Below are 27,914 nucleotides of genomic sequence, written 5' to 3' on the forward strand. Positions count from 1 at the left end.
TTTGCAAGCACTTTTAAAGACACTATTAGAATAACAACAATCTTTCTAACCAGACAACTAGTCCAAGCCTCCAAAGGTGAAATGCTGAAAAGGAAGATGAAAAATGCTTGCACTGAGGAAAGGTAATTCAGGGAAAAAATTAATCCAGGGAAAGACATGGCAAGGGAACAGCGGAGCAGCCAAGGAGCTGGGATGTGCAACAACGTGTGCCATTTACAGTTGAAATGTTGCACTGTGGAAGCTTCAGTCTTTTAAGGCTTCACTGTGTGCAGAGCTCTGGATGTCCTGACTCACAAAGCAAGCGGATTCAGAACCTGCAGACATCCTGCTAACAGTGACTCACAGAGCTGGTGACGTATCTCACATTCCATGGAGGCGCTGCTTGTGGAATGACCCCACTGCACATACAGACTGTGGAATGTGGTGGGTATCAGGCAGAGTTTAACTCTATCCATCTTCTCAAGGGAATCGGCTCACAAGCTCTGGCAGTGCAAGTACAATACCTTCTAGAAGAGCAAACATGCTCCTAGTATTTATCTAATGACTATGTAAAATAAAGGGAATAAAATTAGTTTAATTTCTGCACATTTTCTGGTTATTTTCCTTCCTTTTTTTTTTTCTGTTCAAAAGGTTTGCATAATTTGGGGTTATTTTAAAAAATGCCACATGGTCTTGACAGCTCATGGGTCTGCTGTACATTTGCTCTACTTTATTATCCAATGGAACACTGTGATTTAGACAAGAAGGGTTAAGTAAAGAGTCCAAAAAGCATTAGGATCTGGATTACAATTTGAAACATTTCCAAACTTTACTAATAGCAAGACTGAAAGTCCCACGTGCCTGAAGACTGATAATTCTCAAGCACAACTCATTTTTCCTTTTGGCAAAAAAAGACCTGCACCTTTGATAGTCACCTTAGTAAGCAGGTCTAACTTAGTGTGAAGCTGCAGGACAACTCTAGACAACGCTGGAAAAGAGCCCAACAATGAAATCAATCATCTACTTCAGACAAGCGAGAAGACACAGAATCAGACCCCAACGGTCTGGCAGCTTTCAACATCTCCAAGAAAAAATTGCAGCAACCCCTACTACTGAGATTTAACTTCTCCGATAAATGAAGGGGGAAACTCTCTCTGCTGCACAGTTTTGCTTCCCTTTAGCTACTAAAAACATGTCTCTCCTGCCTCTGTTTTGATCACCAACTGCTATTCAAGTCTTAGTATTCTTTTGGCCTCCTTCCTTGGAAATGCAGTGAACTCTCTGTGGAGTTTGCCTTGGTTCCCCTCTCAGACAGCTGTGATTAATTCAATGTTCAAGCTCTTGAGTTAATTCTCTCATTAGATCACTTTCCTTCTTCATGGAATGATTATTCCCGTAGGAGAAATGAGAAAGACTAAAACAACATTGTGCTAGTATCTGACACTCTGCATCCAGGATGTTTACTTTAAATCAAATTGCCTGGAATTGCTCCAGAGCTATGGCTTAAACACAAGAATCTTCTAACTGGGGGGGAACTGTGGCCACAGATGTTGCACAACGTTCTCAGTTTCACTGGAATTCCTCCAAACTTTCTGCTAGGTAAGTGTACCCAGAACACGAACCTCTCCATACAAGTAGGTCAGATGATAAAATCCTTTCATTGCTAGGGCACACTTTAAGCCTGAAAAAGTATTTTTCCTTTTTTTATTACTTTTTATCAGCTTTCTACTCAACACTATTGTGAAGGCGAAGCCTGGAGCACACGGCACTCAAATATTGCCAGTGCTCCTGAAATCACAAGCCATTATCTGTGCATTACTCACTTGGAATGTCACGTTCCCTCTGGAGGCTCTTGCAGCTCAGACGTGCTCCCCACTTTTGCTGCTTGCCACACGGCTCCCCAGGGTATGGTTGGTCATCAGAGGGCATCACCCCACTCAGCTGGACTCCAGCACAGCCTGCTTCTCACTTCCTTTGGTGCAACGCGGATACTTGGAAGAGTTTCTCAACACCCTGTTCAAGAATGCTAAACCTGTCTGGGCTGACAGTTCTGGTATCAGGCAGTTACCTTAATGTTACCCTTACCTGAAGCTATATTACAGTGAACGTGATAAAAATACTTAATTACAAATTCCAAAATAGACAAAAAAGTTCACAAAGGCTTCTAAAGATGGAGAGGAGAGGAGAGGAGAATCATTCAGCATGGCACTTCAGTGGGCTTTACAGTTTCCCCGGCCATTAGCAGTTCAGCTGAGACATGGACAGAGCCATCACCGCCTTGCTCGTAGTGTGAAAATGTAGAAGTTTCCACACAAGCCCTATATTCTAGGACTGCCCGTGCAGAAAGACTAGCTTTGGGGACCCCTCTTGCTCTCCATTCTTGCGTGAATTCCAGTTCAGACCTCCACCCTACCACATAGTCAAGATCCATTAACCCTCACAGGAATGAAGGTAATAGCTCTTGGACCTGTCCCAAACATGCCAAGAGAGCGCTCTCATGCCTGGCTTGAGTCTGGAAAACGTGTTATCTCACTGTGAAGCACAATGCGTTTACCCACTGAGAAGAGAAACATTCAGACCCTAAAGGGAAGTTTCTTCATCCACTACATTTTATGCATCACACAAAAACCTAAGCTGACAACAGGTTTATGCAGACATCTCGAATCTAGTGCCAGTAGCTCATCAGAGGCTTTTGACTGAGTAGACAACATGACAACTAGTCCCACTGGGGTGATAATGGGTTAACCACCATTGTCTTTGAGAAATACCTTGAAAGTACCCAAGGAGCCTCTGCTCCCCTCCATGTTGCAAGAGTGTGAACTCCAGCAGCCTTGCTCATCTTACCCCCACCAGGGCCTGCAGACTCATCACGCAGCATCACTGCTCCACAAAACTGCATCAACAGAGACTGCTGACCTGCATCATTGCACTGGGCATGCAATGGCATCCAAGGTAAATGGGACACCTGGGAAAACATAGGCCTTAAAGGAGAGAAGGTGTCTTGGAAGTATGAGAGATGTAACTTAGTGCACTAAAGATATTTCTCATCCTCATGAACTCTTGGTGGCTCTCTACTCCTGTGATTTGGGCCTCCCTGGGAGAAGTTTGAATTCAAATCCTTATGAAACTTAGAGAAGTGGAGCAAAAACGGTTGTATCCTATGAAGGCTTTGTGACCTGGACACCAAAACACAAAGCTCCTTTCCATTTTGGTGAGGCTGTCCAACACCTCTCATCTGACAGGTCAAGTGCATTAAACTACAAGGACAGTGGGTAATTAGTAGATAAAATGGCAACTGACTGTACCACTGAAAGATTATAGCAGACGCCTTAGCATAGCGGACAAAGTGCAGGGATGCACTGCAGTTTGGAACGGCAAGTGAAGATTTCATACCCATCGAAACTGTGGGAAGAATTTGACCTGGCACATTCTGCTTGACTTTCATGGGAAGTGGCTCCCTATCACAAAACATCCCACAAGGTTTGTCTTACCTACAAATAGTCAAGGCCTGAGTTTCACGTCTCCTCTGCAAGAGAGAATGTTATCACCCAAGCATGGTAAGCGTAATACTTGAATACTAAATCAAAATGATCCCCAGAGCTACAAGTATAAAGGACAAGCATCTTGACTAGAAGCAGCAACTTTTAAATCAATTGTTTTTCTTTCAGTTTCTTTGAGACTAAAAGCCCTCCATCTTTATGCAGTTCAGGAAAACAAACAAACAAAACACCTTAGATCTAACAAAGATCTTCCCGTAACAGAGGACAACTACAACACCCATACATGCAACACCTTTTAGCCACCGTTTTCATTGCATTTTCAGATGTAACATCCTGTAGGAACAGTACCACCTGCAGGACTTGAGAGAGGGAGTACAGGCACCTCACTCAGCACAGCAGAACATCTTCCAGGCATCTGAGACGCCTTCAGCCTGGGAGACCTGAGTAGCCACGGGTGTCTGTAAGATAACACAGGGAGAACTGCAATGCTTCGTGGTGCTCTGGCACAGCACAGAGGTTTTTCAAGAGAAAGTCCGAATAACTTGGGAGATTCTTGTCACTGGGGGGGTTTCAGTACCGTGACAGTACCACTTTTGTGCAGGTGTCAGCAGTGGGACATGTTGAGGAGCACATGGCATGGCTTTTTTGTCACCTGTCCTATATATCAGTCAGCACTCAGCTGGCTTATTGGCAAATATGTTAGGAGCCTATTAAATTAAAACATTTTAAATTCCTTCACTGCAATGACTTGTCATTCTTGGTGCTAATTAATCAAAAGGCTCCTCATTACAATGCAATTTCACATTGTCAAATGTACTTTCAGACTTCTTCCTGAAAATCTACAGCTTGTTTTGGGAGATGCTCAACAGTGTACGGGAGCATTAGCTCCATGTTGTACGGATTCTGTGTGGTTACAGAAGAAAACAGCTGAAGCAGTGCCCTCTTCTGGACGCAGAACTATTCAACCACATGAATACAGTACAGGACAGGCCTTCACGGCAAAATTAGCAGTCTCAGCAACGCTATTTTCTGCCTGTAAATTTGGCGCTATGGTGTGAAATCCTAGTACTGGCCAAGTGTCTAATAGCTGACATCAGCCAGCGACTGAGCCACTGGTATTTAGGAGAATTCTAAGCCTTTTACTCACAGGCCACTTCCGATGAATAAAATAGCGCAAGAGGGGTCTCTTTTACTGATTCATCAATGAAAGAAAAACCCCAATGCATTTATTAACCTAGCTTACAATTTACACCAATGTGTCTGCATCCAACTGTGTGATCTATATTTTCTGTAAGTATTTTTTAAGACCAGCTTAAAAGGTAATTTTACCACTGTACTGTCACAAATGTAATGCTGATGGGTGGAGAAACCAACAGTCACGATTCAGATTCCTTCTAGAAACACATTTAGAAGTTATTACAACAAAACACAGAATCATGAGAAAGGCCTGAGAGGCCATGACCATTGTGACTGTAGGCAGACGTTTTTCTTTCCCAGTCTCACAGTAAATACATAGGGAACGGTTCCAACAACCTCTCTGATCGCTTTTTGCTTTGGCTGCATGTCACGTTGCTGGAAGGGCTGTGGAAAACTCAGGAGGGAGGCTTTTCTCTCAGAATCAGCACCAGCTCGGCCAGAGCCAGTGACAGCGTGTGTGTAGCTCAGTGCGTGATGCCCATCTGTCGGTCAGCGCTCAGGCACGCAGCGACTCACTGAATTACACAAAGACAGGAGCGTGCTCTGCCTCAGCATCACGCTGACCTGCAGGGCACTGAGCTGAAACATCCGCGCTGGAAGGAGGAGGAAGGCCCAGACACGGCAGGACCCCATGGAGAAGGGGCTCTGGTGCCCCCGCCTCACCTCGCACCTCCAGGGCTCTCCCAGGCAGACGGCAGCTGTGCTCCCCCCAGCACTACCAGGGCGCTCTCTCACAAGCACAGATGAAGGTGGCCAGGTATGCAGTTTGTAAAAGGACAGCCTGAAGGGAACATGACTGAGGGACAGAGATTGTGAAGACAGTGAACAAAGTGACGGCACATCTGCCATTCACCAGTCACCTCGGCACCAGGCGCTGTGAGTGAACCTCAGCTTTAACCACAGACAAGAAATCTCCTCACAGGGCAGGCACTGAGCTCACGGTGCGGCGGCCAGAGGTACCTGAGGGGTGAACAGCCTCCACAGGGCCAGTGGCCCCGCAAGCACATAGACAAAGGATCAGATAGACGTACCACAACCAGGGCAAGTCCACCTGTTACGCCCGCTGAGGGAGCAGGACGCCGAGCACGCAGGGCACCTCACCAAACCCTCTGCCACGACACCCGCCTCACCGCGCCCGTCCGCCGCCGGCCCGACACCGCCGCGCATGCGCCACCGCGGGCAGAGCCGGGCCGAGCCGGGCCCGCCGCGCATGCGCCAGCGCAGCCCCGGGACGGGGTAGGCGGCTCGGGGGTCGCCATGGCGAGCGTTTCGGCGGCCAAGGGTGGCGGGGGCTCCTTCTCTGACCGCCACGCCCGCCTCCTCCTGGCGCAGATCAACCGGCTGCGGGCCGGGCAGAGCTTCTGCGATGTGCGGCTGGAGGTGGGCCCGGAGGCGTTCGCCGTGCACCGGCTGGTGCTGGCGGCCAGCAGCCCCTACTTCGCGGCGCTGTTCGCGGGCGGCATGAAGGAGTCCGGCCGGGACGTGGTGCGGATCGCGGGGGTCGAGGCGGGCACGTTCCACACGCTCCTCGACTTCATCTACACAGGTGACGGGGGGCGGCGGGGCCGGTTGCCCGCGGCGGGGCCGGTTGCCCGCGGCGGGGGGGCCGGTTGCCCGGCGGGCGCAGCCTGGAGCGGGTCCCCGCCGCCGTGCCCCTGTGAAACGAAGAAGTAAACTAAACAGCAGAGTCAGTTTTACTGTTAAGCAGCATTCTTTACTGACAGCTTTACTCGGGACCTCTGGGGATCACCCTCCAGGAGTGCTCCAAAGACTGGATGCTCTTGCGTTGCTTATTTTCACATAATTATTGTATATGCATTACAATTTTTGAAAATTTTGACATACAATGCATCTATACTAAGAAACAATTGATGATGTTAGTTATAATTGTTTAGTTTCTTACTTACATCTATTAATTATTAGGTAAATATAAACTAAGCACTCTGCTTCTAAACTAAATATTACTTAATCTTCTGTCTTGCTCTTCTCATGCAGGAGGATCTAAAACTTGAAAAAGATCCCCTCATTTTGTAGGTGGTCCGAAAGCATTTATCATGTCAGCTGGTTAATGATGGGTACGTCTTTTGTAACTTAACCACAGCATACGTGAACGTAGCAGCTTCTCTTCACCTTCCCGCAGGGGTGCTGAGCATTGGCGAGCACAACGTGCAGGAGCTGATCGTCGCGGCCGACATGCTGCAGCTCACCGAGGTGGTGGAGCTCTGCTGCGAGTTCCTCAAGGGCCAGATCGACCCGCTGAACTGCATCGGCCTCTTCCAGTTCTCCGAGCAGATCGCCTGTCACGACCTGATGGAGTTCACCGAGAGCTACATCCACGGGCACTTTCTGGAGGTGCAGAGTGGGGAGGAGTTCCTGGCGCTGACCAAGGAGCAGCTGGTCAAGATCCTGCGAAGCGAGGACCTCAGCATCGAGGACGAGTACCAGGTTTTCATGGCGGCCATGCAGTGGATTTTGAAGGATGTGGGGAAACGAAAGAAATACGTCGTGGAAGTACTGGAGCCTGTTCGATTCCCTCTGCTACCAGCACAAAGGTTGTTAAAATACATAGAAAGTAAGTGAAAGATGGAGAGAAGAAACACCAGATATTTGCATTTGAGCAAACCATGTGTTGTTCAGAGTTTGATGGACTTTTTTAGATTGATAGCACGGTGTGTGAAAACATTTATAGCAAACAAGTTTTGTTTCTTAACAATTACAGCTTACTATAAAAACGTGCCTTTGAAAAGAAGGCAGTCTTGATTTGTCTGCTGTTTTGGGAGAAGCTACTAACTTTCCTACAACCTTGTTCCTTATTGTCTGTAATTTTTCACAGGCTCTTTTGTTATTCTGCTTTATTTCCTCCAGGTATTCCAGATTTCAGTCTTCGCGTGGCCCTGCAAACTCTGTTGAAAGAATATTGTGAAGTCTGTAAATCTCCCAAAGAGAACAAGGTCAGCAGTTTTCTGCAGGCTTCTAAAGGTCGTCCCCGGAGGAAAGCCAGGAAGTACCTTTATGCAGTAGGTTAGAATGTGGCTGTTTGAACCTTGTAAAACAATTGATGAAGTAGTATCTCATGTTACAGTACTGAAGGAGGCGCTGGGCTGTTTTTTAATCAAAAGATGCGGCAAAACGTTTCAGCTGGCTGAGTTAGTACGCTAGCTGCTTTCTGCTTGGAATTGCACAGAAGTCCAGCATTCACATTTCTTGTCATTATGACCTGGCATTCAAAGTCTAGAGTTGCCTTTTAGAAGTTACTTGCCTTGGGTGCAAAGCTGCAGATCAGCAGAGGTTTTGCCCGGGTTTCACTACGGGAATGGTGTCTGCAAATGCACTGTGCTCCTTGCTCTCCTGAAGGCTGAAGTTTTCTCTGTCCAGGATACTTTGGTTCATGTGATGGGATAATTGAAATTGCAAGTTTCCAGCGACAGGAAGGGAATGCTCTTGTTTCACCCCATGGGAAGTAACACTGACTTACGATAGCGCAGGCTGTGGGCTGATCTCTGTTTTAACAAGAACGCAAATGGTAATATTTAGTGTTGTGGTGAGGTGGTCAGCTCAGGCAGAAGTTACATGACCCTTAAGGCAGCCGTTCTTCCTTGCATGCTGGAGAAACAATACTACTTGGAAAAGTCCAATTCCTACTAAAAGTGACTAATGGCTGTTACTGTATTTTTTTCCCAATGGTTTAGATGTAGGAGCGTGGGGATGAGCAGGAAGCTCTTACTCAGCCATGATCTTTCTGCTCACTTTCTAGGCGGGTACACCCGGCTGCAAGGAGGACGCTGGAGTGACAGTAGAGCCCTGAGCTGTGTGGAGCGATTTGACACCTTCAGCCACTACTGGACCACAGTGTCCTCTCTCCACCAGGCGCGGAGCGGGCTGGGCGTGGCGGTGGTGGGAGGAATGGTCTACGCCATTGGAGGTAACAGCTGAAACACGCTTGCTTTCTTACATGGGTACTCACGCATAGAGATTTCCTAAATTTTTCTTCCTGCTGGTGGTTTGAAGGAACTCAACAGTAGATAAGACAACTTTTAGATATAATAATAACAATTGAATTAGGGTTCCTTGGTTCTGTACCATCAGTGCTCTGTGAATGCCTGTTTGAGTGCCTATATTGGCCATTTTTACTAAGCTTCTCTCCCTTCATGGTATAGCAGCACATAGGTAAGCATATGGGCACGTGCAGATGTACTAAGAGGTGTTGGGTGTTCTGAGGACTGTGTGTACCACCACTAATGGCATCTCTTTTCTCACTTGTAGCCTAGCAGAAGCCCGTGGCATAAAAGGCAGTAGTACAGGACAGGCCACTTGTGGTCTGCCTACCTAGTAAGGCTTGTTATGTATGCTTGCACAATGATGTGATGAGTAGCTCTACCGGGCCATCATTAAAGAATGCATATGTATACTGTTTTTGTCACTGCAGAATACATTCTTTGGTTTTGAAGCCCTGTCAGTTGTTTCTGCAGAATAAAAAGTGTGTAGCAGTGTGTTGTTCATCCCTCTGTTTTCAATAATGTTTCAGGGAACTGGTGATGGAAGCTGTTGCTAGTGGTGTTTCTGTTCTGGGTATAAACAAAGCTTTTGCTACTTCAGCTGTTTGGCTAGCTGAAAGAAAGATCTTGTATTCAAATGTTGTCTGTCCTGGAAGTGGTTGAAGAATGCGTCCATATGTGCATTGCAAAACATTGAGTTTCCCCTGTCTGTTCTTGCTCTTATGACACAGGTGAGAAGGACTCGATGATTTTTGACTGTACTGAATGTTATGATCCTGTTACTAAGCAGTGGACCACTGTGGCTTCCATGAACCATCCCCGTTGTGGACTGGGAGTGTGCACGTGCTATGGTGCTATCTATGCTTTGGGTAAGTTTTGGGGTTTTTCTAGAGTAAGTTAATTTTAAAGGTGTAGATTTATTGAACTTGTAAATTGATTTGATCTTAAATATTACATCTTGGTGTTGCAAATTTAGGTTTTGAAAACAGCTGTTTATATGAGCATTAGTATCCCAATCTTTGTGAATTAGTTATTGTTCAGTTATAGTTGTAGATTCCTTGTTGGTTTCAGAATTATTCTGTCTTGAAACAACGTACCCTATATCTGAAAACACAGCTAACACACAGCTTCGTGCCATTAAATTCTTTCCTGTGTTGACTGTTATTTGCAGGAGGTTGGGTTGGAGCAGAGATTGGCAACACAATTGAAAGATTTGATCCTGAAGAAAATAGTTGGGATGTGGTGGGAAGCATGGCTGTGCCCCGTTACTACTTTGGGTGTTGTGAAATGCAAGGTGAGTGTTGTTAAGTTTGCATCCATAAACAATTCTAAGAGCCTGAATTTCGAAGCTTTATGTTTCAGTCATGAATTGTTACCTTTGTCTTGTACTGTGCTGTCAGTTGCACAAGCTTGTGTCTCTCTTATTTGTTCTTCTAGTACCATATTTTTAATTCTGAAGAACTCAAAGACTATAAAATTCTGTCTTCTGCCTTTTATTTCATGAAAACAGTTTTTATGTGGCTTCCAGTATGGTTATCCAGCTGGTCTTCTAACAGTTGATTGTCCTTCCTGATGTTGCTTTTATTTACCTTCACTATCTGGGTTTGTGTGCATTTTGTTGTGACAATCTGAAGAGTTGCCACGGGTTATTTTAAAACAGACGTGTCTAAAGACTTGATCTATAGATGTGCTTATTAAGTACTTGATCCAGGCCTGGTCAGCAGTGCAGCTTTCTGAACTCTCCCCCCTGCACTTGATTCGTTATTGCTTTCATCAGAGCTTCTAGTGCTTGAGCCTCAAGTTACTCAGTTGAAAGCTTTTGTGTATGCCGCTAGTGGACAAATGGAGGATATTTAGCTGTCATTCATAAGCCTTAATGTCAGGCTAAGACTTGTAATATGACAAACACTTTCTGTCTTTCAAACCTTTGTATTATGAAACCTAACAGAGGAGCAACACTGTTTCTACAGGCTTGATTTATGTTGTTGGTGGTATCAGCAGTGAAGGAGTAGAGCTACGCTCCGTTGAAGTCTATGACCCAATATCTAAACGCTGGTCTGAGCTCGCTCCAATGGGCACTGGAAGAGCGTACCTTGGTGTAGCGGCTCTCAACGATTGTATCTACGCTGTGGGAGGCTGGAATGAATCTCAGGATGCCCTTGCTACTGTAGAAAGATACTCCTTTGAAGAGGTATGATAGAGTCCCTTCCTTCCATAAATGTGGAGGGCATCAACTTGGTAAAAGATGCTGCGGAGGTAGCCTGCTTCGTTTCTTTAAAAAGAAAAAAGTTGGAAATTCTGTTTCCTTTTCAGTGCTGTCTGGTGATCTGAGTGAAACAAAACTTGGGTGATCTCAGGGTCTGTCTGTCCTGACCAGAATGTAGAATCTTGCTATCTGACTTAGCGGAGCATTTACAAAGGTTGCATGCGTGCTTTGGGGAAACAGAAAGCTAAGCAATACTCATGATGCATGGATATGCTGTAGTTTGGTAAAGACTTGCTAGAGTTAAGATGGGAGGTAGATTACCCCTCTTCAATAGAATGGTCAATAATCTGACTAGGAAGAACTCCATGGAAAATGTTGCCCTTTGTTGCAAAAGGTGAGGATCTTTCTTCTGCACCAAAATGTGGTGGTGTTTCAGTATGACTAGAAGGATCACTTGGAACACTTAAGCTTTTGAATAAGGAATTATTCCTTAGTATTATTGCTCATGTTTTTGGGATGCTCTTTGGAACAGTAGCTAGTGTTAAAAGCAGAACATCATCTAGTGTGCTGTTCTGTCTTGCTTTTGGAATTGAATCTAGTTTTCCTTATTTTCCACCTCAGACTATGTACCATTGTCCGTTTTGGAGACAGACTGCATCTTGCAGCGACTGAAGAAGGGGAGGGTTGTTGTGTACAGACACTATGTGGTCTGCTCTTTAGTGGCTAGCATGATTTCAACCGCTTGTGCAAGTGTTGTCATTCCAGCCCTGATAATCTTCATGATACTGTAAACATATAATATTTAAGCCTGGGAAGTGTATGCGTAGTGTTATTCATATATGTCTCAGTCTTTAAGCTTTAAAAGTTACTTCAATCAGAACTGTGGCTTGCCCTAAAATTACTTGTTGACTCTTTCTCCTTCTCATTAGGAAAAGTGGGTTGAAGTTGCATCGATGAAGATACCAAGAGCTGGTGTCTGTGTTGTGGCTGTGAATGGATTTCTTTATGCCTCGGGGGGCCGAGCTCCCAGTCATGATTTTGCTGCCCCAGTGACGTCTGACTCTGTTGAAGTTTATAACCCGCATGTGGACAGTTGGACTGAAATTGCCAACATGATCACCAGTCGCTGCGAAGGAGGCGTAGCTGTGCTGTAGAACACAAAGAAGAAAACTCATCCAAGGAATGAGTAAATCTGTCTCCTCAGATTTCCAGTTTCGCTGGCCAGAAGCCTCTTCTAACACAGGAGCTTCAATAGAGACAGTGGAGGAATAGATCAGAGAGCTTTGCCTCAGCAAAAGGAAATATTAAAACTTTTGCCCTTCAAACTAAATTGGTTTATCCAGCGTCTGTCTCATGAAGCATTCTGTTAAGAGTGGGAATGCCTTTTATGACTGGATTAACATCACTGAAATAAATGGTGAATTTGCCTTGTGAAAATCTGAAGAAATCATTCCAGCACATCAGAGACAGGTTGTGAACTCTGTAAGGTGCATCTTCAGCTGGCCTGTCTGGAAGGAGGTTACTGTAGACAGCTAGGAGTTACCTGTAGGTAAGAGCAGATGGGCTACTTGGTTGGCATTACTTGTCTTTTTCTGGTGAAAATCAAGGAAAAGGTGACAGACGGGAAGACGTGGTACCTCTGCTTATGACGTTGATGCATTTGATCCTCTTTTCTGCTGTTGGACATGATGGGCGTTAAATATTAATTGGATATTTACTTTCTGGCCACTCCACTAACTCGGATGGTGAGTGGCTGAGAATTTCCTGTGCTGGAAGATGATTCTCTCAGTTCAGCATAGGCTTTTCTTCTTGGTGGTATCAGTGATGGCAGCAGAGCTCCTTTTTGTGTAAGCTCTGACGAATTTAAATGGAAATGCTGTTCATTGGATTAGCTGTTCTGTTTAGGACTGTTCTTACTATAAAAATACAGGGAAAACATTTTGCCTTTCCGCCCCGCATAGTTGTTATGTTTTTACCCTGTGTGAGACATGCTGAGATTTGGCATTGGAATATAGGCTACTCTACAAGGTACACACATTCATCTTTGCTACATCTTGTATCCTGCCTCTTCCAAATTTGAGTGGACAAAGCTTTTTGTGAGAGAACTGTCTCCATTGAGCACTTAAGTGATGCTATTAGTGTGTTTTGTCTTACAGAGTTTGTATTTAGAACAATACTACCAGGAGTTATTTCTAGATTCATTTAATTAATGTACTTGAAGTTGCTTTTTGCACAATACGATTGCATTTTCTACACAGCTGTGGATGATTTGGATGGAGTCTGAAATAAGGCTGCTTGAACTTTGATCGACAGTGTTATTCGAGAACACTAAACACAACTGGAATGTCACAAAACAGGAAGCCTGTGCTCTGGAGACAAAGGAGCATTCATGCTGTCTAGGTCACTATCCCCTGTGTAAAATTAACAAATTAATACATGGATAAAATCCTCGAAGGTGAGTGTTGAAGGTACCTTAAGATTCTGGGTCTTACATTCTAACATTGGAGTGGGAGATTGCAAGGCTAAAATACACTAGACAATGCAGCGTTTGTTTCTCCGAGTGTTCTATAATTTTATGTGTGGTTTTACTTCAAAAGGATTTCTTACCTGTGTGAATTAACATTTATTCAGTCTTTTTTTCCCCAAATTTAAGCTTGTTTTAAACATTTTTTCGTAATAAAGTGCATTGTCAGAACTGACTGTGGAATGCTCTTGAATAGGGTACTTTCCTGTCATAATGAGTTGTATCACTTCCACTTTCATATAGAAGGGGTTTTGTTCTTGGGTTAGTTTTTTTTTTACTGGAAATTGTATTTCTCAGTAGGACATTAGGAAAAGATTGGTTATCAATGCTGACTATTTGAAAGATGCAAGTAACACATTTCTGTAGTAAAATACTCTCATATTTCTCAGTGTAAAATCACTCAGACTTCTTGGAAGTCAGGCAGCCTTGCCAGCTCTCTGCAACCCACTCTGAGATCAAATGACAGCTAATATTTCCTAGGCTTTCTTCATTTCAGGATCCCTCATCACCTTGCCTATCCTTTCTTACCTGACACATAGCAGCGTCATTACTTTCTCATTTGAAATAAGACAGAGAAGAGTTTTGTCTCACAACACAGGAATTGAACATGTATGTACTTTCACATGATTCTCTGCTGCTTCTTTAACCTAGAACTGCTTTCACCTTCTTACTCTATGACTACACAGCTGTTCTCTCCACCACAGAACATTATCACACATTGCAGTTAAATCAGATACTTTATGAATTGCTGTGTGCCGAGTTATTACCCATGTCATCTGAATGTCCAAATTCATGACACTTAACATCTCATTCAAGAGTGATGCTTTATTCTACTGATAAGGACAGACTTGTGCCTGCTTTGACAGTCACTGCTATTTACAATCCTAACTAAATAGTTTGCTTTGAGAATAAGCATCTTGATCACTGCTATCTTATGACTTACAAGCATAAGTAAGTCTTTACTTCCCCTGGAACTCAGTACAAATACCTTATTGGCATATAAACAGCTTTTTTGCTGTTGATTTATTGTTTTGTGTTCTGCCATTTATCTCTGCTGTCACTTAGCTGCTCTTCTGAAACGGCCTTCAATGCTGCAGTAGCTAATAGTGATAACGCCATCACCACCGTTCCCACCACCCTCAGTACTTTAAACCACCTAGGATAAGGAGGAAGAAGGGCAACGTCATAATGTAGCGCTATCCCTAAGGCCAGCACTAGCATCACCGCACTGTGAGTGACGTCTTTAAAAAGTAAAGCTTGCCAGGCAAGTAGAGGAGGAACTGTACTGTTAGCCAGGCTCAGCCAGTCTGGCTTGGCTGGGCTGTTCTCCGGGAGAGCAAACCCCCACCTCATTCCTCCGAGGAAAGAGACTGTCACAGCACCATACAAAACCTGAGCAAACGCCACCTCTGGGTAGTAGGTCCCTTGAATGGCCATTGCCAGTGGCACAGAAACAAACGGAATTAGCCCTGCGAGGCTTAAATAAAGGGCTGGCTTCGGAGACTCCTTTAGTGATTCCACGCTTCGTTCCAATACGCCTGGCTTTTTAGTCTCAGATTCCTTGGGGGTTTTCTTCTTGAAGGAAGGGGGAGAGGTGTGAAAAGCCTGGAGCTTGGTTGCATATACTGATGCTGGGCTGAGGCTTGGAGATCTTGAGAAAAGACACACATCTGTCTGCAGACGAAAGCTGAGAGAACACCAAGTTGTCTTATTCCTTCCGTACAGTAGTAGTCTGGTACCTGTTAACTTCTGGACCTGCAATTATAAAGCTTGTTCTGAGTACCTTACAACGTAGGCTTACAGATCTACAGTTACCTGAACTACCTATGAAATACTGTTGGTACAGTTTTCCAGGTCAGGTCACATCACAGCTGCCCTTCCCCTTGATTTTCGGGTGTTTTTAGCTTAACCGCTTGCTGATGAAGAGCAACTAGGCTCTTCATTGCGAATAAGCAAACCTTAGTCACTATAAAAGGCTTGCCTATTCTCCTTCCACCCACGCATGCATTTTTTAGGCATTTTTAAGTTAAGATATACCAATCCTTTTTAGCGTAGAGCATGAAATGTTTTCAGAAGTAGGACAAGGTCACCCCAGAAAGTAGCTACTACCCGCTCACCACTCTAAAAACAACTGAAACAGACAAAAAATGACAACAACAAACCCAAAAAACAATAGGAAAAAATACTTTAGACGCTAAAAGTTGATTACAGAAAGAAATACTGTATCTTTGGCTAAAAACTGCTGTAAGTAATAGGAATTATGTCAGAAAAGCTGTCTGGTAAACATGTGGCTGCTCTAATGTGTAAGTCACCTTTTCTTCAATGCTCCAGTTATACCTGTTGCTCTATTACTTTTAGAGGAAAACAGACAGCAAAGGCGGCTTCAGAAACTTACTTTGAAAGATGTGTGGAAACAGCATCGTTGTAGAAAAGGAAACATGTTTGCTTTGAGGCCCTGAAACAGAGAAATTCAGAAGGTCTGAAACTGATAAGACTCCTGGAGCTGTGTATTTTAGGAGAGATACTATATGTACTCAATCCCTCTGCGCCTGCTACGGGGTATCTTTTTCAGGTAGCTCTATGAACTGAAGCTCTGAAGCTTTAATAACTGTTACAAAAACGATTTCTAGTTAAAGAACTATGAGGAAGCAGGCGATGTTTTCCCGGTCTGGATCAGCTCCTTTTCCCGGCTGAAGGGCTGCAGGCAGCTGATGCACCATCAGTTCCCGACCCTTCACCACTGAGGAACGGAAACTCCATCGCACCCCCAGCTGCAGGTAAGTGACCCGCAGGGGGGACAAAACTCACCTGGAACGGCAAGCAGGCGGCGGGCTTGACCCTCCGGTTCCCGGTCCTGCTGCCCCGGGGCAGGCGGGCGGCTCCGCGCACCGAGAGCCGCGGGAAGGGGCGAGGAAAGCTGCGTGTCCGGGAGGGACGCGGGTGCCAGGGGGCCGGGGCGGGGCAGCCGCGCTGTGCCCGCCGCCAGGCCCAACCGCGGCGGTGCCCGCCGGCTGCCGCGCCTTCCGGTGTCCCGGGAAGCGCTCGGCGCGGCCCTGCGCGGTGCAAGTCCGGGCGGGAACAGGCGCGGCCCGTCTCGTTCCGCGGGGCCGGGGAAGTGTCCGGGTGTGCGGGTCACCCGCAAGAGCCGCACGTCCCGCTCCCCGGCGTGCTTGAGGCCGGGAAGAGCAGAACCGAGAGGGCACGCCCGCTTCCCTGCCGCCGCGGCAGCCTCACTCGCTTCCAGCCGGAGGGCTCCGGTGGGGTTGGCGGAGCGGCGAGAAGAGCCGCTGCTGCTCCCGGGGCTGCCGTGCAGGGTGCGGGAGTCACCCGCGCTTTCCGGGGTCTCCGCACCAGGCGAGCTTTGAGAATAAGCACCTTGATCACTGCTATCTTATGACTTATAAGCACAAGTAAGACTTTCTTTCCCCTAGAACTCAGTACAAATGCGTTATTGGCATATAAGCAGCTTTTTGCTGTTGATTTACTGTTTTGTGTTCTGCCGTTTATGTCTGCTGTCACTTGGCCGCTCCTCTGAAATAGTCCTCAACGCCGCAGTCGCAGCATCAAGTGGCGAAGCAGCGGCGGACTACAAATCCCAGCGTGCCCCGCGGCGCGGTGCCCGGCCGATCGGCGTGGCGGGAGGGCGCACGGCCTTCTGGGATGCGTAGTCTCCAGTGGCTTCCGACAGGCGGCGAGGGCGGGCCGCGCTACCGCTCTGATTGGAGGGGCTGGGGGGGCGCGCGCGCGGCCCTCTGCCGGGTCCGGGACGGGAGTGGGGATCGACCCGCGCGGCCGCAGGGGGAGCGGGAGGGGGCGTGTCCCTTCCGCCTCTGTGGCCCCGCCCCGCGCGCTCGCAGGCCCCGCCCCCTCCGGCCCCCGGCCGGGCAGGGCCGGGCAGCCATTTTGGGCAGAGCTTTGTTATGGTTCTGGGGCCGCAGGAGGCAGCGAGAGGGGCCTGGCCGGTGAGTGCGGCTCCCACCCCCCTCCTCCCGGCGTCTCGCCGTGTCTTCCCGCGCGGCCCCGTCGTCCTCCGCTTCGGGACTCGGCCCGCTTTCCCCTGCTGGCTCTGCGGCCTCGGAGCGGCCCGGGATCGGCCTCCAGCCAGGCCGGGACCCCGCTGGCGGCGGCGGCGGGGGGTGGTGCGGACACCGGGGGGGTCCCCTCCGCCCTCGGCCCCGCTGCGCGCCCACCCCCGGCCCTCCGCCGCGGGGAGCCCGCTCCCGAAGGCGGCAGCGAGGGGCTCCTTGCGGGGCAGGGCCGCCGGGCCGGGGGAGGGCGGCTGGGGCCGCGGCGCCTCGTTTATTGTTTCCTGCTTCGCCGGGAAGTTCCCGGCGCCTGACACTGCCCGGGCGCCGCCGCGGCCGCTCCGGTCTCGCTCGGCGTTTTGCCGTGTCCTGTCATCGAGCGGGGCCGGCCGGGCCCGGGGCGGGGGGGGGAAGGAAGGACGGGCCGGATCGCCGCGTTCCGCCGGGGTGAAGTCCCCGGGCGGGGGCGGGCGCGGGGCGGGCGGAGCGGCCGCGGCGACTCCGCCGCCCTCGGTGTTGCTGGCGAGCTGGAAACGAAAGCGGGTGAGCCGCGCTGGGTCGGGCCGTTTCCCCGCGGCTCGGCGGGGGTTATGGCCGCTCTTTCCGGCAGCCCCGGCGGGAGGGGGCGGTCGGCGCCGCGCAGTGACACGTGTGCTCGGGCAGCCCGGCCTGTGCGGGCCCGGGGCGGATGGGGCCCGGGCAGCTCGTCAGGTGCCGCTCGGTGCCGCTTCGCGCACACGCAGCGCCGGGCGGGAGCGGGGGGCGGCTGTTTGCCCTCTATAAAGTTATTTTTCTGTGTCCGGTGTGTTTTCTGCCCCGTTGGCCTAAGGTCGTGGCGTGGTGTAACTTAAACGGCTGTAGCTGGACTTGATCAGAGCAGCTGTGTTCACACCGAGCGTTTCAAAAGAAGCGTTTAAGGCTTTGGATCGAATTCAGTTTAGTAATGAGCCGTTCTGGAGCGATTTTAGAGCAGTTAGTGGGTGTCTGCACGAGTTATGAGTTTTTAAACAGCTTTAGAGGAACAGTCACTATTTAAATCCTTGCAAGTAACACTAGAATCTTCTAAGAACATTGCGTAAAAATCTTTTTATGTTAACGTGACCAGGTAGGTCAGCTTTTCTTTCCCCGCCCGCAAGGTCTGAGTGACACAAGTGTTCGTAATGTTGAAAATAGTCTGGAACTTTGTAGTGACTGAGTGAAGCGCAGAAACAGCAAAGGGAGGGATGGAGATGAGAAAACAGCAGAGATCATTTAAGAGCCATCAGAGCTGAATTTACTGTGGAGTTGACATTGCTTCTATAAAAATGTGAGGTGGTGATGAAAAAAGCTCGTTACTTCGTGAATTAATATGGCTGGTGTTCAGCGAAAGCTTCCCGCTGCTCATCCATTTGGAGACCCGTATTTCAAACTTCCAGTCTCTGGCTTGGGAAGGAAACAAGTGTAGAGAAGATATAAAATCACAAGGTTTAAGACGAGCAGTTTTTCTTCTTGCATTCTTTCTGAGTGTTTCTAGAGAAAAGTGCCTTAAGAACCTCTTGAAGTTGTGTATTTAGAACAGAAAAGCTTCAGGTGATACCTTTTGTTTTTCCCCTTTTTTTTTTAGCAGCTCTTTGTAAGGAAATGCAGCCTCTGCATTCTGTATTCATCTGGTTTGTGGACTTAATCCTACATGACACAGAAGTTTCCATTGCAGATATCATACTAGGACTTAAAGCGAAAACATACAGGGAACAGATGGCATTAAAAAAGAAGTGAAGTCCTGTTTTTCCTGAGGATGTCTCAGAAATAAGAGGAGCAGAATGCAGATGTGACATATAGCAAACCAAGTGGAAGTGCACACATTCTGAATTGGTAGGAAAAATACTTTGAGAACACTTTGGGAAGTGTGGTCCCCTTGTCTCGCGGATGTGACTGCTTTGTATCTGATTTTGCGGCCTCTTGAAATTTATGTTTTAAATTATGTCACCACAGAAAAACAATTGTCACTAGCATTTTCATGAAATTTAAAAACTATTTCAAAAGCTGCAGGGACCTTTAATACAGAAGGTATTTAATAGTGTGGTCAGATCTGTGAATTTCTTCGGGAGTGCGGGGTGTCAGATAACGTAGTTCTTGTCTTTACTAAGCGAATGACAGTTATTGGCTCAAGAGTTAAAAGTCGCTTCTTAAAATTTAATCTCGGTGTTACAAGATGTTTGAATTTAGTTGTGTGGCTGCCGAATTAACTTAGTTAACTTCAGGGTGTGCTTCACGGGTTTGTATGAACAGATCGCAGAAGGGCTGGCTGTGTGCAGTAGAGCTAAAACATAAAGCGCCTCTTGACTGAAGCGCTGGCTGCTCTTGCATGGATACAGCTTTACCTAATGGCGTTGTAAAAACACAACTGTGAGATGACTGTTGCTATAACTTACACAGGGAAAGGTCATAGTTACTGAATTCTGCAGCTGATAACGTGGTATGTATACCAGGAAGTTTGTTTGGGATTTTTAAGCTTTATGTTAATTAATTTGTAGACGCAGGAATGGTTTAGATTACGTTCTGCTAACACAGCAATGTAAGTAGACGTTTTATTGTCACTTGTGTAGCGACCAGGATACCAACTAAATCCTATGTAGCTTTCGTTTCAGCAAGAGTAATGGAGGTGCATGTTCTCCTGTCAGATTTGATGAAAAGCAGTGAAGTTGGCAGAAACATGGTCCTGCTTGGAATACTTCATGAATACCAGGATGTTGTTTAACTTGTGTTCTGTAAGTTAATATGTTCCTGTGAAAACGTGCCAAACTTTAATGAGTTACTGTAAGGTCAGAAGATAAATTTACATTTTTGGGCGTGGATTTAGGTAGAGATTGATAGTGGCTAAGCATCCACTGGCCCATATATGTATCTGCAAACGTTATGCAGACCTAAAAATTCTAGGTTAGATGAGGCCATTAGCATGACAGTAAGTGGGAAGCATGTTGGTTAAATTAATCATACATATTAACGATCTGGCTGCATCACTCCAAACTGAAATTTCTAGATTAAAGTGTTCGTAACTATTTCAGTTCCGTCCTTTTCTAGTTGACCTTCAAAAGTGTCAGAATAAGAATTTTAACACTTTATGGTGCTTAGACCTTTCTGTAATTAAACATCAAAACCACTTTGCAAAGTGTTGGTGCATGCAGTTCCATCAAGTGACTAATCCGAAATAGCTGCGCTCCCAAGGCCGGGCTTAACAAAAATCCTTTGAACCAGTGCGTCCAAACATAACTGAGGTTTTCTGCAATAAATGGTGCTCAGAAACAAATATTTTGCAGTGTATGACCTTGTGCCTCAGGGGCTGTTGTACGCTGGAGAGTTCAGCAGGAACTACTTAAGTTCTAGGATTTACAGTCATTCCAGCAAAAAGGCCAGTGTCATATTTTGTTGTTTTTCTCCTTGAATCTTGTGATCCCTTCGAGTTCAGTGTTTTCATGGTCTTATCCTCCACTCTGACAGGAGCACCATAGCTTCATGGTGTGATGTTTGATGCCCTTAATAAGCAAAGGGGTGTGTGTATAAAGTTGTCTAAATACATGTCCTTGGTTTTAGGAATCCCCTTTTTCCAACACAGGAAGAAATGAATTTTTAATTAACTTCCCTTGGAGACATTTTATTTTCAGCATCTTTTTGAGGTTCGGGTACGCTAGTGTCAGGGTGGATAGTGGTATGGCCAAGGAGGACTGGCAGCGGGAATGGAGGTTTGGTGTGGCAGGGACTGCTTTCCTCATATCTGTGTGACCCTCTGAGCATAGTTGCAACATACAGAGCATGTGGCAATGATTGTCATTCTCTTGGAATTTTGTCATCTTTAGTTTGTGATGAAAAGTTAACTTGTAAATAAAAGGCTGAGTCTACCGTGGAGGAACGTGGTGTTATTCTGGGCACAGAAATTATTGTTATTCACAAAGTTGCTGGTAAATATGTATGGTAAAGACTACAACAGGTCGCCAGCCTTTCAGCAGAAAGGAGTGTTTTGCCATTGTGTTTCAATGCGTCATCCATCATCAAGGGATTAATCAGGATTCACGTGAGGTAGGCTGAAAAGACCTTTGATGCTAATCTTAAAAAACTCAGCAGGGGAACTCTCTCACCCTGAAAATGTTGAATATGTTATGATCTTGACTGTTAGTTTGGGAAAACTTTCTTTCCTCTACTTTGAACTCTAGTTAAAGTAGAGAAACAGGTTAATGATGACTTTAATCTCTTTAGGTTGGCTCGGCCTTATGGAATGTATCCTACAGTATTTAGGCAGCTGAGAGCCTGTGGGGTGGGAAGAGTTCCAGAATACTGAAAAGCCTTGAGGAGCTCTTCCCTTTGCAATATCTAGAAAAAGGCAGGACTTGGTTATGTTCAAGTGAAGAGCGTTCACATCAAGGAGTCTGTCCTGGGCCACATACTGTTTGGTGTTTCCACTTCTCAGTGTCAAAATGATATTCGTACTGAACACACAGGTGATAGGATCTTGACAAATAAACGGTCTGAAATCACTAGCACTGATTTCAGCCATTTTGGTGTAGATGGGTTCAAATTACTGTGTTAAGGAATGTTACCTTATGCAGACAAGTAACAGGCAGCAGTTCTGTGGGAGAGTCTCTAGGGGTTGTAGTGGTTCCTAAATTATTGTGAGTCAGCAGCATCACTACCATGAAAATTCACTTGTCATACTGGAACATATAAAAGAGCGTTGTAAAGAAGGCAATGAAGCAGTTTTTCCATTCTGCTGAGGAACGAGTGGTAGGTCTGCAGCTAGAAGTATCTCGTTCAGTTTGTGATACCATCATACTGTGGGAAAGTTATGGCTGGGTAACAAGATCTGTAAAGGAGATAATAAAGTCTGTAAAAGAGAGAACCCTTGAGTGAGAATTGGGGGGGGGCTGGGCGGGGAATTGGATTGTTTAGCTCTAGAATGGTTTTATACAACTCTGTTTCATCAGATATCAGCAGGTGATCTATAAAGCAGCTTAAAAAAGTAACCTGCAGGTATAAGCTGGAGCTGGCTCTGGGATCCTGTCGCTGCCGGCAGGTTGTCGTGCTTGGTAGGTGGGTCACATCAGTTTTTTCATCGTCAGTGCTTTGAACTTAAAAGCTTGTAGCTTCAACGGTAAAATTGGAGTGGTTGGGAGAGGGTTGTTTATTTTTTTGAAAACATTACTATACTTGATCGTGGAATATGATATATCCAAACAGTGCTGGGATACAGGGTGGTCTATGGGACTTCCCCTATGACTCCCTCAAAAATCCCCACCACCTGCTAAGGTTGCCTTTCAGTCCGGGAATGCTGACGTACTGGTCTGGAGAAAAGATGTCTGAAAAGATATTTGCAAGGAGAGATTAGTCAACATGCCATATCCATCATGAATAAAACAAGTAGTTATGGGTTGAAATTGCAGCAGAATATATTTAGGTCAGACTTTAGGTGCAAGGACAGGCACAGAATAACCAAAACAGATTGTAGAGATAGGCGGGAGAATGCTGATATGCTAATATCTTTTGATTTACAGCTCTCAATAAAATATTCTGATGGAGGTTTAGTAGCTGCATAATGAATTTGTCTGCTGGTAGCAAACTTGTTTTTCTGATATTTTTTGAGACATCTTAGGATTAATTTTTGGACCTCTGCAGCCTGAAGATCACTGTACAAATGGGGGGGGGGGGCATTGCTTACTTTATTTTCAGACATCTGATGGGAGAGGATAGAGCTAAAGTCTTTTACATTATGAACTATGCAACCTCTGACTATTATTTTTTTCCCAGATGTTTTCCTCCTATTCCCTAGTTTATTGTAGGACACTAGATAGAAGAATAACATTGTTTAGCCCTTAGCCTGCACAGCGAACCTGCAGAATAACAGCACAATAATTCTGTGCAGGATTTAAAGATGAAGCTCAAACCAGCTGGACAACACCTTGTCCATAACTCCTTGCTTTATTTTATCTCTTAGGAGTTTCACAGGCAGGATCGTAGCGGGAGCTCCAGCAGAACACTTTTAACATCCAAAAAGATCTATCTGCCAGCTCCAGCAAATCATCAGATCATAAGTTCAGGGATCACTTGTTCCTTTCCCTGAATATTTATTATTGGTGCAATTTATGTATATAGGACTTGTTTTAAACTGAATTGTCTTCTGTGACTTTTCTGCACTGATGTTTGATAACAGTTTCTTAGTTAGAGGAAGCACTGAAAATTTTAAGCTAGTAGAATGAAAAACGTAGCAGACACGTAAAATTTACCAACTGTAACGCAGGTGGTGCACACGTGCTGAAAAGTGCTGAGCGAACATGTCTTTGTCGTGTCCTAGGCACAGACAAATAAATGTGGAGTCTCTTCATGTTTTCCTGGTCTTGAGGTTTGGAAATAACCCGAGTGAAGGGAGGGGCAGAGAGAACAGGGTCACTCCCCCACTCTTGGCCTCTTGTCTTGGGTGGGAAGTACCTACGACTGGAAGGTGCCGCCCTTCCCAGTTTGCGGCACTCGCCTCGCAGGGCTGGGCTCATGGTGTCAAGGGGAAGAATTACTATAATATTTTTTAGGAGAGTAGTCTCTTATTTCTGAATCCCTTTCTGTGTTTAATTTGTTTACTCTCAGATCCCTTTTCTCTTTACAAGTGACATGTCTTCTACTCTCTTATCCTTCATCTGGAGTGCAGATCTGTGCTTCCCTCTTCTTGATTTATGGTGTGTCTCGCCTTGACACAAATGTTGCATAAATAGTCTGATTGCATTTGATGCTCTCTTCCAAAGGAAATATGTTTTCCTCAGTGCCAAACAGAATATATTTAAATATACTATAGTAGCAATAGTAACCCTGGTAAAATACCAGGTTATAAAATACCCTTAGTGGTAAACACCTATCCCATTTTTTAAGGTACTGGAGAACTACTTCTGCTTAGGCTCTGTCTACATCTCTCGAAGACGGGTAGGCAGGAGGTATGTAGTATGCATCAGGGGTAAGGCGGTAATTACGTGTTTGCAATTCCTTCCTTATGATGGGGAACATTATCCTGGTGTGTGCTATTGAGCAAAAACAAGCTTGCTGGCTCTGGGGTCTTCTCGATGCACCTGATAGTGTTGGCACAGCACTGACGTTGTGGTGGCCTCGCTGGCCAAAACTTGGGGCGACTTGGGCTGTGAAGGCAGGCATCCATCAATCAATAGCGTTGCTGAAGGTGATTCCCAGTTATTCAGTGGAGAATCTTTCCTACATCACAGTCCTAGAAGTCATTTTTCCCTGTGGTTTGGTTATGTTACTCTTGCAAGCCCTGGTATCTTTGCTATTAAGAAAGGGAAAAAAAAAATCACCTCCTTACTCTCTGCATTCTAGGTCTTGGTATGTACTCACAAGACCAGACTGTAAAGGCTCTGTGAGGTGTGTGATTGTGTGGGTGTATGTATTTGTTCCAGAAATTTGGAAGGAGGTAGGATTCGGTCAGTGTGACCTTAGAGCTCTAAGTGGAAAGTAAGCAGGGGAATGGGCAGGTTGTTTGTGAGAGTACTATATGAGACACCGGTGGGAGGAGTGTCAATAGAGAAAAGGGTTTTAGCATATAGATGTGGCCATATGGACCTTTCTTAACCTATCTTCAGTTCATTTATGTTGATCTATGGGGGCCTGGGGGTACTAATTGACAGGAAGCCAACAGTGTGCCCAGGTGGCCAAGAAGGCCAGAGGTCTCCTGTTCTGTATCCAAACTAGCGTGGTCAGCAGGACAAGGGCAGTGATCCTTCCCCTGTACTCTGCATTGGGGAGGCCACACCTGGAGTGTTGTGTTCAGTTCTGGGCCCTCAGTTCAGGAAAGAGATTGAAGTGCTGGAGCGGGTCCAGAGAAGAGCAACAAGACTGGGGAATGGACTTGAGCACAAGACCTATGGGGAGAGGCTGAGGGAGCTGGGGTTGTTTAGTCTGGAGAAGAGGAGGCTTAGAGGTGAGCTCAGCACTCTCTAGAACTACCTGAAGGGAAGTTATAGCCAGGTGGGGATTGGTCTCTTCTCCCAGGCAGTCAGCAATAGGACAAGGGGGCATGGGCTTCAACTCTGCCAGGGGAAATTGAGGCTGGAGATTAGAAAGCAATTCTTTGCAGAGAGAGTGGTCAGGCATTGGAATGGCTGCCCAGGGAGGTGCTGGACTCACCGGCCCTGGAGGTTTTTAAACTGAGATTGGACATGGCACTTAGTGCCATGATCTAGTAAACGGACTGGAGTTGGACCAAGGGTTGGACTGGATGATCTCTGAGGGCTTTTCCAACCCAGTCGATTCTGTGATTCTGTGATCTCTGGTTTGCAGAAGTAGTCAGATACATAACAGTTAATATGATTTTTTTCCCCCACCCCCAGCCTGTTACTCTGGAAAAACGTTTGTATGGACAAGCTTCTGGCACCTTTTCATCTTGGAATATATAGATTTGCAGTGTTGTTTCTAGAACACAGAACAGTTTTGATGATTCTGCAAGACAGATTCATTTGCTTTCAACTTGAAAAACAAGGTGTTAATCTTCCAGTAATAGCTGGTTTTTATAAGAACTTTTAATGTCTGTATCTGGGAGGATTTTGGTTTGGTACATTATTAACATTTTAATCCATCATTTAGTGTTTTTAATGGGCTCATGTTTCCATAATTCTAGAAAATCTGAGCGCTGCTTTAGATGCGAGATTTTCTCAGCAGCCAGATACAATTTAAACAATGTATTCTGCAGTATTTTTAATTAATAAAACTGCCCTTATATTTGAGTAACCGTTTTGGGGGTCTGGCTGTGAGAGACAAGAAATGATGTCAGATCTGTTGTTCTAGTTACTCTGGTGCGTAATACCTCAGATGTGTGGGTACTACCAGTTGTACATGCCATTCTGGAACATCTACATTTGTCCTCTCCAAAGGTAACTGGATTTCCATCGTGTAGACAGACCGAAGATGTGTCTAGACAATTGTATTAATGGAAGCTGAGAGCAAAATGAAAGTAAGTTTGTTTTGTAGATACTTTATGTAGGTGAACATGCCATTAGCTGCAAAAAAGTAGCTCACCAGTTGTTATGACAACTCCTGAACTAGTAATGCTGCTCTTGTGTCTTTTATAGTAAGGCCTAGTGATGCATGTGAGGTTGAAGCAAGGTTTATAATTACATTACTTTAAAAGGGCCATGTGCCAAAATATCATTATCTTATTGAATAAAATGTTTCTAATAATAGTAAAACCAAACTGTGTTCTGCTTCTTTGGAAAACAGGATAATGAAATATCACGTGTGGCTTTTTGATATCCTTAAGGAAATCAGTAGCGTGCTGTAGGTCGGGCTCCAGGCTGTGACTCCGGTTTCTGGAATGTGTTGGATGAAGCAGCAGTTGTTAAAAGAGATCTTATTTTAGGGAATGTATATGGTATTAATTCTTTATCATAAACTAACGTACACCTATTAAATGACGCTCTACTGTGAAGAGTAGCTAAGTGGAAAGGTCTGTTGTGTATATTTAGGCATATCTGCTTGATTAAATAGCTTTAAAAGAGCTGCCCAGAAAACTGATGAGGGAAGTAAATTCTGTTCTGCTTTATGCATCCATTAAATTGTTCACTAATTTTTCTGAATGCTTTTGCAGCCCAGCTGACATCTGATCTTTAGGAATATTACTGAAATCCCAATTGACTTGGCCAGTTAGAAAAACAAATCTTTACTTTTTTTGACTAAACGTGTTCTATTTAGAGTAATACATAGAAATGCAGTGAACTGGAATTGTGGCAGGGATAGACAGATGTTGTTCTTGTGACCCTTTACAGCTGCTATTAGCTGGATTGATAAATATATAATGAAGGGTAAAAGTTTACTGGTTTTCCACTAGAGGCTCCACATCTTTGCAATTGGCTCTTGCAGGAAAGAAGAAAGGGAATTGGGGCTGCAGTTAACAGCATTCTAGGTGGACAGCAGGCTTGAAGGGATCCGAGGAGGTCTGCAGGGTACAATGGAGCAGAAAAAGCATCCAGTGAAACGGGTCCGACTCAGCAACCTGCACGGCAGGAGGTTCTGTGGGCACAGGCTGGAAGCCGGGGCTCCGTTCCCAGCCTTCCCAGAGAGGTTTCCTGTCGGAATGGCACGGCCTGCCGGGCCACCTTGGAACTCGGGGCGGGTTTTGCCTCCCGTCGGGGTTCTACAGGTTTGTTGACCAAGGCAGGAGGTGGAAGAGGAACAGGAAAAATGTGCATAGGTTAGCATTATCAGTAGTGCTTTCTTAGGACTTTTTGAAACATCTTCATCCATTCCCAGTGAGTAATTTCATTGCCCAGTGGCTTTGATTTATCTTCAACTTTCCTCTCTGGTCTTATTTTCTGGTCAGTTCAGGTCCTTGCGTATTGAACACCTTCATCATTCCTACTCTCAGGTACATCTGGAAAGCTCAGCTTGAGAAACAAAGCTTTAGAAGCTTTTTGGTTTAGAGATTAACTCTGATCAAGTCAATGTTAGCAGTAGAAATGAAAGTTAACAGAT

General features: G+C 45.7%; 4 protein-coding genes across 8 annotated transcripts in view; 2 read left to right on the top strand and 2 right to left on the bottom strand.

Annotated features, from left to right (window-relative positions):
• Positions 1 to 5,826, bottom strand: part of MAST2 (microtubule associated serine/threonine kinase 2) — a 218,166-nt gene extending 212,340 nt beyond the window's left edge. The window contains exon 1 of the mRNA XM_065071488.1: positions 5,708 to 5,826. The gene's annotated coding sequence lies outside the window, so the exon portion shown is untranslated. The remainder of the gene's footprint in view (positions 1 to 5,707) is intronic.
• A 42-nt stretch (positions 5,827 to 5,868) lies between these two features.
• Positions 5,869 to 13,572, top strand: IPP (intracisternal A particle-promoted polypeptide). Its single transcript, XM_065071514.1, has 8 exons — positions 5,869 to 6,222; positions 6,817 to 7,248; positions 7,542 to 7,697; positions 8,431 to 8,598; positions 9,403 to 9,540; positions 9,843 to 9,965; positions 10,642 to 10,862; positions 11,807 to 13,572. The coding sequence occupies exons 1-8, from the start codon at positions 5,934 to 5,936 to the stop codon at positions 12,029 to 12,031; spliced, it is 1,752 nt and encodes a 583-aa protein (XP_064927586.1). The 5' UTR covers positions 5,869 to 5,933; the 3' UTR covers positions 12,032 to 13,572.
• Positions 13,573 to 14,206: 634 nt separating this feature from the next.
• On the bottom strand, positions 14,207 to 16,583 carry TMEM69 (transmembrane protein 69). Its single transcript, XM_005501019.3, has 3 exons — positions 16,210 to 16,583; positions 15,797 to 15,856; positions 14,207 to 15,156 (listed from the first exon to the last, which is right to left on the bottom strand). Exons 2-3 carry the CDS (start codon positions 15,839 to 15,841, stop codon positions 14,425 to 14,427), a joined length of 777 nt encoding a protein of 258 aa, XP_005501076.1. The 5' UTR covers positions 15,842 to 15,856; positions 16,210 to 16,583; the 3' UTR covers positions 14,207 to 14,424.
• Positions 16,584 to 16,735: 152 nt separating this feature from the next.
• The window catches only part of GPBP1L1 (GC-rich promoter binding protein 1 like 1), a 32,908-nt gene continuing 21,729 nt past the window's right edge, over positions 16,736 to 27,914 (top strand). Inside the window, exons 1-2 of one of the 5 annotated variants that reach the window (XM_065071517.1) lie at positions 17,289 to 17,363; positions 20,042 to 20,173. The gene's annotated coding sequence lies outside the window, so the exon portion shown is untranslated. Of the gene's footprint in view, positions 16,812 to 17,207; positions 17,364 to 17,879; positions 17,970 to 20,041; positions 20,174 to 26,317; positions 26,398 to 27,914 lie in introns of those variants that run through there. The other 4 variants (XM_065071518.1, XM_065071520.1, XM_065071515.1 and 1 more) reach the window with 4 other exon arrangements.

This window comes from Columba livia, chromosome 8, assembly GCF_036013475.1.
Source record: "Columba livia isolate bColLiv1 breed racing homer chromosome 8, bColLiv1.pat.W.v2, whole genome shotgun sequence".
Classification (NCBI taxonomy): domain Eukaryota; kingdom Metazoa; phylum Chordata; class Aves; order Columbiformes; family Columbidae; genus Columba; species Columba livia.